At 37.5% G+C, this 10,715-nt stretch overlaps 1 protein-coding gene across 1 annotated transcript; it reads right to left on the bottom strand.

The window, feature by feature from the left end:
• Nucleotides 1–575: 575 nt before the first annotated feature.
• On the bottom strand, nucleotides 576–2,005 carry LOC141632806 (protein FAR-RED IMPAIRED RESPONSE 1-like). Its single transcript, XM_074445318.1, has 4 exons — nucleotides 1,968–2,005; nucleotides 1,542–1,860; nucleotides 1,216–1,459; nucleotides 576–937 (listed from the first exon to the last, which is right to left on the bottom strand). The coding sequence occupies exons 1-4, from the start codon at nucleotides 2,003–2,005 to the stop codon at nucleotides 576–578; spliced, it is 963 nt and encodes a 320-aa protein (XP_074301419.1).
• Nucleotides 2,006–10,715: the final 8,710 nt, after the last annotated feature.

Raw genomic sequence — 10,715 nt, 5'->3', positions numbered from 1 at the left:
GTATTGGATGTGTTTCATCATATCTAGTTTAAAGAGAGAATTAACTTGTGATTCGAACTAATAATCGCGTGTTTTATTGGTCGTCACTTCTATCATTCCTTATTCGTTCATGATGTTATTAAATTAAACTTAATCGCGTGTATTAGGTTGTTTGATAATTAGGTTATTTGATTATCGCGTTTCGAGTCAAATAATATTACAAAGGAATTGGGAAATTGATCCCACGATAGTTTGCTCAAGAATCAATCGGAAGTTGTTAGTCTAGGATCAATTTAATAATCAGTTTGTGGAAATTCTTACCCCGAGACCGTTTAAACCATCTGAATTCACATTTATTATTCTTCATTCAACTGTTTATTTAATCTCTTGTTTAGTTACTCAATCGTTTAAAATCCCCCCATTTTGGTTACCTGTTTTCTATACTTTAATTCACATAAATTACATCGCCTTCTATGTGGATCGATCCTTATTACCATATACTATCATTTAGTTAGAGGTTTTAAGTGTTATAAATACTATATTTGGGAGCATACGACTTCGGCTCACCATGTATGACTTTGTTGGTCCATAGCGCTCTAAAAACGCATCCAAAACTCAACCAATGTTCCTGACTTATGCTCAAACCTCTTAAAAAAGCTATTTTCGCTCTCTGATCTTTGAGTCGTCCTCATAACAGATGCCATCTTCAAGTCTTTGCAATGTGCCATCACCCACTGTCCCCTTATAGCATACGTGTCCGCAAACCAATCATTGGTACCAAGACCATGCTCTTCAATAATTTTCTTCCAGATAGCATCGAATTCTGCTGCTTCAAGCTTCTCGTCCCATATAATGTCATTAAGTTTCCCCATGAAGTCAGAATAATCACTCCTAGAGACACCAAACTTACTGGCACTTTGTTCATTATATTCCACATACAAAACCGATGACGTGCTGTCTTGAAAACAAGAGGGACATATTTAATAATACCTGGGTACTGATCTGTAATTATGTACTCGGGTTCCTTCCCCCCCATTGCATGTAAAAACCGGCTGAAAATCCAATTAAATGACTCATAATCTTCCCTTGTAATTAGAGCCCTACAGAACATCACTGATCGTTTATGGTGATCCACACCGGTGAACGGTGTGAAAACCATAGAATACTTATTTGTGGATTAAGTTAGGTCAAATGACACCGCATCACCAAATATCTTGTAGTTCTCTCGGGTAGTACTGTCCGCCCATATAGCCCTACGTAGGCTGACATCATCGTCAAGTTCGTAGTTAAAGTAGAAACATATTCTTGTTTCAGTCATTTCCTTAAAATGTTCTACGAACAACTGACCATCACGTTCATGAATGAAACATTTAACATCCCTATAGAAGTTTTTAAAATCATTTAAGCTTTCTCCAATGTTTTCGAATCCATTCACCAGTTCTATGCAGATTTTGTAGGTCTTTGTTGCTCCTATCTTAAGCTGTCAATTAATATCAGATATGACATATATAACGTGAATGGATTTATTGAATTAGTATTGACAGTGATGATATATTACTAACCCTTGAGTTCGAAACGATTATCATCTTGTGATAATCTGTTATGTTGCGCGATAATTTCTGGCACTCTCTGTCCTTAAGTGAGATAAGCTCGTGATTGTGACCCTCGTGGAATCGGTCAATTAATAGAACACCATTCTTCATATATAGTCTTATCCTTGCTTTACATCCCACTCTAGTGACTCTGAATCTCCTCTGTGAATTCTCTCCAACTAGTCCGTCACTCTGATCTTTACTTGGCGCCTTGTGAGTGAAACCTTCTCGATTGCAAACAACAAGCTTTGACTTGATCTCTCCGCCATGCCACTTTTTAGTTGTGTACCTACACTCATCAAACCCACAAGCAATGGTGTATATCTTATAAAATGTTACCGTGTCCTCAATCCCCCCAAACTCCTACCCGATCTACGATGTAAACCTCTTTTCAACCTCCCAGCACAATTCCTGCCTGTCAGGCTGCACTCCATTTTTGTTACGTGAGTCTGTAAATAGGACTTGTCAATACAGTTCATAGAGTGTAAATGTAAAAAATGAAGTGTAAATATAATAGATATGAAGTGTAATTGTAAATGTCATCAGATATGAAGTATAAGTGTGAATGTTTTAAACAATTCATTTATTTTAGAGTGTAAATGTAAAGAGAAGCAAGTGTAAATGTAAGTGTAAATGTAAAGGGAATTAAAGTGTAAATGTCAAATGCAAGTGTAAATGTTCCAGATATGATGTGTAAGTGTGATCGTGGATGTTTAAATGTCCAAATTGTCCCAGTGTAAGTGTAAATGTAAACGTCCAAAAGTATAAGTGTAAATGTCATCAGAACTGAAGTGTAAGTGTGATGTTCTAAAAGTATAAATGAGCAATATCAGTGTAAATGTCAATAATTGTGAAGTGTAAATGAGCAATTATCAATTTTTTAAATATTTCATTAACAATGTAAGTGTAAATGATGTCACATTTGAATTTTGATTGTGATGGGCTTTAATTTACATAGTCTAATACGTACAATTTTGATCATGAAAAATAATCATAAGTGAAAACTGGAACAATCAAAACTGGAGCAATTTCAAAAAAGCAACAGTGATATTATTTGTACAATCTTCATATGAAAATGGTAAATATAAACTATAAATCAAATGCAACTGCCAGTGTAAATGTAAATGTTAAGATAAGGACAGTGTAAATGTGATGGTCTGAAAGTGTAAATATCCAACGTAAGTGTAAATATTGTCGGAATTGAAACTTGTATAGTCCAATACGTTGAAAACTAGAACAATCAAAATTCATTTTCATATCAAAACTCGATACTCAAAACTTAAATCTAATTTTCATTTAAAACTCAGCATCAAATTTCAAAAAAGCAACAGTAATATTATTTGTACAATCTTCATATGAAAATGGTGAATGTAAACTATAAATCAAATGCAAGTGCCAGTGTAAATGTAAATGTTAAGATAAGGATAGTGTAAATGTGATGGTCTGAAAGTATAAATGTCCAACGTAAGTGTAAATGTTATCAGAATTGAAACTTGTATAGTCCAATACGTTGAAAACTAGAACAATCAAAATTCATTTTCATATTAAAACTCGATACTTAAAACTGAAATCTAATCTTCATTTAAAACTCAGCATCAAATTTCAAAAGTGTAAGTGTGAATTATTCTTTCAAAAGTAATGATAAGATACATTCAACTGAAAATATGAAAACGGTGACTGAAAACAATAAATAAAATGAAGAAATACCATTGATGCCATCTATTATCTGCATGGCTCCGATGATTTGCAAGTTTTAGAAAGAATTATAGCTGAATTTTGAGCGTTGAATAAAGAAACGCAGCTTTAGGGAGAAGAATAGTAGTAGATAGAAGGTGGATGAAGAAGTCTGTCAAGAAAAAAATTAAGTTGGTTTTGATAGATAGTACAGAGGATATAGAGATTATCCCATCAGTCCATTACTTGGGAAGAACAATAATCAGACAAAGTTTTCCTCTTTCCTCTTGACACGGCTGTCGCAACCCTATCATAAATAAACCAACCGGCTCAACTAATATAGTAGAGGTAAGTCGGGTATCTTACTCCATAGGGAGGCTATTATATATACTTGTTATTCTAGTCCGTCATGGTAACAGATTGGGGGTGTTTGATTTGTTTTCTAAACTAATAACTTAAATGTAAAGCAAAGAGAGAAAACCATGGAAACAGTAAAAATGAAACAAGATGTGATCAATGAAAGAGAGAAATGCTAGGAAGTCGGTTCACCACGATAATTAGCCAACTATGTCATAATGAGATCAGTCGGTCTGATGTGAGAAGAGTAAAGGAAAGGTCCTCTCGGTCCGCTATCCGCCCTAAAATACTACTAACTTAGCTTTCACCCTCATTAGTGTAGTCTACTGTTCATAAGAGGTCTGTTCATTCCAATCTCTCGATCTAGGTCTAAATTTAACCGGATTAACTAGTTTAGAAGCGTGCACTCAACTAAACGATTACAATTAAATTGCTATGAGTCAGTTCTCACAATCAAAACCGTCTAAACTAATTATAACATCATTGTTTCACTACCATGGCTCCCCTAATCCTAGCACAAAAGGAATTAGCTACTCATGGCGATGAATAAAACAATAACAACGATTAATGAAATAACAAAAGGCATGATATAAAGATTAATAAGGATGAATCGCATTAATTAATAATACTAATAAAATAAGAAATTATAGAGAGGAAACAAGTATGCAAAACAAGAATTAAATTGATTAGAAAGAGTAAAGAGTATTACAAAGTTTTAGATCTGGCAAGACAGAACAAAAGCAACGTCGAAAGAGGAAAATTTTCTACTGAGTAACTAGGAGTAAAGTATCCGATTATCAAGTGTGTTTAAACCTAATTACGTCACCCTTTATATAGGGCAGATATTTTATTAAACATGTAATTAACAAAGTAAATAAGTTTTCGCGATAAAAATATAATGTCAGACATAAAGTACTCAATCGAGTATATTGAAAGCTCTCGATCGAGTAATCTTCCAGCAAAACCTCTCGATCGAACAGTTAACATATTCGATCGAGGAACCTCAAAATGCCACCTCTCGATCGAGAACAACAGCGTCTCGATCGAGGACTTCTCTGCTGCCAATAGCACTCGATCGAACAGAAAGGCTAACAAAAGCCTTCGATTAAGTCCTTTACTACTGAACCTGCTCCGTGCATTGTTGATATAGTTTACGACACCACTTCACGCTTCCCGAGGCAATATAATTCCGCTCCAATTCTTCCATATCCATAAATGCATCCTAAGGGATTGAAAAAAGGCATGATTCCGCTACTTTTGGGTCAGTTCCTACAAATAAAGCAAAGCAAATCAAAGTAGACTATTCGGGGGACATTTGTAGCACAACACTACGTAAATTACATAGAAATACGTGCAAAGAAGGCTCAAATAGACTATATAAAATGCACGTATCAAACCTCCGCAAAACAAACCTTTACTCGTCCTCGAGTAACCTATATGCAAACTAAACGAAACAGAAAACTCATAGCTAGCTACAAGTTGTCCACTTAAATCGGTTTAATGCAAACAAACTGACACTTATAGCCAAACAGCCAAGTACAAACGAGTTGTAAGATGTTTGTAATAGAGCTGAACTGTCGACCTTGCAAGACCTTTAAAAATGGACTCTCACGGGTCACTCTTCTCTCATGAAGCAAAGGGTAAGCATATGAATGTAAGAAAACATGAAAAATAGTTGCTCACCTAAACTATGACCCACACAGACATGCACGCAACTAATATGATAGACAATTCTAACTACCGTACACATACATTCCAACCAAACAAGGTCCGTCAAAGCCGAGGGCTTACAAAATTATGGGAAAGTGAAGCGATGGGTAAGAAAAGGCAAAATATTCTTGGAAATGTGAGGTTAATAGTCAAGCTAGCAACCTAATCAAAATCAACTAAACAATATCCGATTCTTAATCATTATAAATAAGCACAAGCGCCCCTTATTTCGGCACACAAACTCACTAACCATATAAATACTCCTCATAGGATGAAAATAATGCATAGGAGGAAAAACCGTCAACAATCAAACCTTTTTTTTTCTTTTTCTCTTTTTTTTTTCTTCTCCACGGTTTTTTCATTTTCTTTTTTTTTCTTTTTTTCCGAATTCTTTTTCAACTTCTCTTTTTTCCACTCATCCTCCTTCTTGTTCATAAATTACCAACTCCCGATAATACAATACAAACCAAACTTGGAACAATAAATTATATACCGCAAAAACATAAACTAAACTAGCTTGACAGGGCAGGCTAAATTTGGATGTAGTAAAGGGTGAAAAGGCAAATTTGGCTAAATGTGGAGTTTAATGGGTAAAAACGAAAGAAAGGGAATGTAAGCACCTCCCTGCTTGTGACACCAACCACTAACCCGAATGTATGTAGGCAAAACCAATTGAATTTCATATATATGCAAATTAATGAAATATGCTATGCAGGGAGTATACTACTTACAATCCTACATGAACTAGTCATAAATGACACCAGTTATTAAGGCTCTAAAACTTAGAAATTATAAGTAGTTTGCCAAAATTATCAGGTCAAGTCTATTTGTTCAGCTGAATTTAACATTAACTCGTAGATATGCAAATGACAAAGCTAATAAGATATCAATTTGTTACAAGGCATAAGTGAAATGACTAAATGTAGTGCAATTTCATCATTGAAATTGACCCTTCCGACTCAACCTATATGCAAAAATAAACGTGAAATATATTTGGATTTTTCGAATTTTTCGAATTTTTTTTGATTTTTTCATAATAAAATACAATGCAAGCAGAAATGCAATAAACGTGAATGCAAAACAACTGCAAATGCAGACTCAAAGGATTCATTACCCTCCCCAAACCAAAACGGACAATGCCCTCGTTGTCCTCCAGCATACACCAGCAGAATAAATGGGGGACGTGAAAAATACAACCAATATATAAACAAATGAAATAAATAAAATGGAGATGAAAAAAATAAAAAGCAAGAAATACTCACACTATATATGAACTTCCCCAAACACGTCAGAAAACTGGGGAAGTGAGTAGACCAGTAGCTACTCGCCAGCCTCCTCGTCAACCACCTCGTAGGTGGGGTCCTCCTCCTCCTCTCCTCTCCTCCTCTGACGACCTCCTGCAGCAAGCTCAACTCTGTACCGCTCCTCCCTCTCAGCTATGTCCTACTCTCTCACTGGCTTTGGTTACCCCTCCAGCGGGTACCGGTAGAAAGAAGGGTGTGGCCAGTCAGCTGGGATAGGACATCCTCTCATCATGTGGTACTCGTATAGATTGAATAAGGCAAGTGCCTGATCCCGCTCTATACGAGCCACTCTCCTGCACATCTCCAATAAAAGCGCATCACGTCGCCCTTGGTCCATGACCTCAGGAGCCTCGAAAATAGGAGGAGCAACAAAATTAGTAGGTAAAGTCGGCTGAGGGATAGAGGGTGTAGGTGTAGGGGTAGGGATAGGCGTGGGCGTGGACGTCTGCCTAGCATGTGTCTGTGTAGACCCCTCACCGGCATCCTTAACAGTAGTGGGAGGCCTCTTTCGCTTTTTAGAAGCGGGGGTAAGGTCTAAGGGGTAGGAAGGAAGAGGTGGTGGTAACCTACCCGACACAGTAGTCAAGGGTAAAAGACGGGGTAGGTTAGGTAAAGTCACGGACATGGAACTGCCAATCTTCCACGCCCGTTGGTCTTTTGCTAAGCAATGCAAAGCAATCATGGCAGGAATATAAATGACATTATCGCTATCTAAAAATTGAAGGCCACTGGAAAAGTTGGGAAAAAGGCTGCGGGCGATGCGAGTCACCAACCCCCCACAAGCAATCGTGCCCGTCGCCTTCTGCCCGACAATGTTAAAATGTTGAGTAGTCTAGGAAATGTTAAGAACAAAGGGGTTACCGCAGTCAATGTTCAGGTGACCCGCTAAAATAGACAACTCGACATTGTTAACATTGTTGGGCTCGTGACGACCAAAAATGATCTCTCATAGAATACGAAGAAAGTAACGGGCTGGGGGAAGGTGGACGTGAGCAACACGTCTCAGACCAAAGGGAGTCTATGCAAGTATAGGCTAAGGCATAGCCAGAAGCTTCCAAGGACGCTCCCGAAGACCGTCACAAACTAAACCCAACCACCCCCCAAACTAAGCTAAGGTCCAGGTGTAGATCGTGTTGAACAGTCTAAAGGTAATACAATTGCTCCCTGGGTCAGTCGCATAGGCCGTAGGTGAAAAGGTGAACGAGCTAAAAAATTCTAAGGTAACTTGTCGATATGTGAGCTATTTCATGGTGTCCAAACCCGACATCCCTGTCCTGTTGAGCAGCTCAACAACGGGCTAAAAAATTCCCAACTTTTCCAAGAATGGTTGACACAAGAAACGGGTCGACAACATGTCACATTCCATTAAATTTAAAAACCGAGTTCTTTGGGACGGGGAAATGAAACTTACCTGCGGAAACTCAGGCAGAGTCTCCATGGAAGTGTCGACCTCGCGTAGGACAGCAGCCCGTAAAGTAGCAGCACGAGCCCCCATGGTCGCCCCAGACCGAGAACCCGAAGCACCTGAAGAAACTGGTCGATCGCTTTCTTAGCTTAGATTTCTGTTACTTGTCGTTAGGAGCACCTAGACCAAAAAAATATTTATAACTTCACAAACAACTCTATGACTAGTAAAGAGGTAAGTAAAGGTCGGATCCCAAGGGACGGGTATTGAGGTAGGATTTTCGATTGCAAGTCGTGGTGTCTAGGGGTGTCAAAATTTGGGTTGAGATAAGAAGATCACTAAACTAAATAACAAGAAAAGTAAACAAGCAAGATGACTAAAATGAGATGTAAACAATTGATTAAAAGCACTAGGGTGTCATGGGTTCATAGGGGATTAATGGGAATTGATCATACAAACATATTCTCAAATTATAAGCAAGCAATTAATGTTGTGATAGGATCGAGTTGGTTTATATCTTACAATCCTAGGAAGGTTTAGGTCCCGGAGCCGAATCGATTAGATTGTACAACACCTACAAGTCGACTTAATCCTCCCTACTCAACTATATGCATGGTCTAATGAGACTCGAGTTGGTTTATGTCTTACAAGTTTCATTGAAAAGGTAAGTGATGGGTAAAAAATGTAAGGATTCATAGGCTCGCATTTCATCAAACATAACATGTCCATAAGTTGAAATCCCAACAAGCAAGCAAATAAATTATGAAAACATATTCAATTAAGCATGAATCATCCCCCATGTTGGTTTCCCCTAATTCCCCATTAACCCTAGTTAAAGAAACTACTCACTCATTATCAAGTTTAACATGTTAACAAGGTAGTCAATCATATTAACAAAGCAAAACATGATGAATAAATGAAGATGATTAACAATAATTAAAAAGGGATTAATAGAATTATACCTAATGATGAGTCCAAAATAATAATGAAAAGAATAATAGAAGTACTTGATGATTGATGGAAGGTTGTCAATCTCCCAATAAACCCAAATAATCTTCAATTACCCAAAATAAAAGATAAACAATAGAGAAATTAAGGAAATGAGATTTGTATTAATACTTGATTGGAAGTTGATTACAAGATTAAAGAGCGATTAGAATAATATAAACTACGCTAAAGATTGATAAGAAGAACATGATAATCTAATTAGACTAATGAGGTATTTATAGTGGGGATTAGGTGCACAAATTAGGGTTAATAAAGGGCTTAAATGATGATTAAGTCCTTGAGGAATCGCTCCTTTCAAGAAAAGATGCGGGTCTCCTTTTAGCTAGTCTTTCAAAAATATGCGCATCTCGAATGAAGAAAGAAGGGGGCGTGTTTCTCTGGAGGACAATCCGAGCGTCCAAGGGTCGGGACGGGCGGATTGGGGATCTTCCGGACGAGCGGCCTGGCAGCTTGGACGAGCGTCCTGGGGAGCTTCTGGACGGGCATCCCGAGGGGTAAGATGAGCGGATCTTAGCTCAGATTCCATTTCTTCTTTTCTTTTTTCAACAATCCTCCGGGATTTTATCAAGGATGCAAGGATCTTTTTAATCATTGCCCATCTACTACATTATGTACAAAGGCCTTCTAGCCTTGTCTTCTCTTTGATGCTTGGTCATTATATTCGATCAATTTAGCTCTATTTTCCCATGAAAATGCAAGGTTTGCACTCCTCTCCTACCAAGGAAACAAAACCTCAAAGAATATGCAAAACAAAGGACTAAAGATAGTAAATGACACAATTATGCACTAAAAAGCATAGGAACGAGGCTAATTCGGGGACTAAACATCCTTAAATATTGATCACATCAAATATCCCCAAACCGAACCTTTGCTCGTCCCGAGTAAAGAGGTGACAGAACTAGGACCGTTATTTAAACTATCCTACTAATATAGCCGACATGAGACAATTAGCGGGTCTCACTCCGCCCCTTCAACTCACAACAAGACAACCATGAAGTAGGATGCCTTCTTGCAAGGCAAGGTGGGTCTTGCCAAAATGGCAACACATCCAATCATTAAAGCACACAAAATCAAGTAATGGATGCATCTACAAAAAGAATAGCCACTTTCCTCATCTAAGTGGCGTAAATTATCTAAAGGGGAAGCAATTTAAGGGTACACACTCCTTCATAGATATGGTTTCTTCAAACTACTAAGCTAGAAGGATACCAATAAATCAGCTCCAAGTTGTGTCAAGCTAGGGTACCTTTGTTCTCAATCGTTAAATGCTTTTGTCAAGAAAAGACTCCCTATGGTGTTAGAAATCCTGGAGGATCGTGGAATTCCCCTTCTTGCCTAGACAAGAAGAAGGGTCGTCCCCTCTCTACCATGCACAAAAATGGATACGATGGATAAAGGGATCAATAGTATTTGAGTTTCATGTGGGAGTTTGCTTTTGTTGTTGTTTTTCCCCCCAATTTCTTGTGGCATTAACATTTGAGAACACTTTCTTTTTGCCATTTCTTTTGATGTTTGGCTTTTCAATACTTGACAACTTTCAACTTTTGCATTTTATTTTGAACATTTTCAAAGTCACCCCAATTAGTAACGAGGGTGCCTTATATTTGAAGCATAGGAGTCTATTTTTTCTCCTCTTTTCTTTTGATGCATTTTGCAAAATTTTTGGCTTTTCATTTCATTTCTTGA

The sequence above is a fragment of the Silene latifolia genome, chromosome Y (genome assembly GCF_048544455.1).
Source record: "Silene latifolia isolate original U9 population chromosome Y, ASM4854445v1, whole genome shotgun sequence".
NCBI lineage: Eukaryota > Viridiplantae > Streptophyta > Magnoliopsida > Caryophyllales > Caryophyllaceae > Silene > Silene latifolia.
This window is presented reverse-complemented; position numbering and strand designations above follow the sequence as displayed.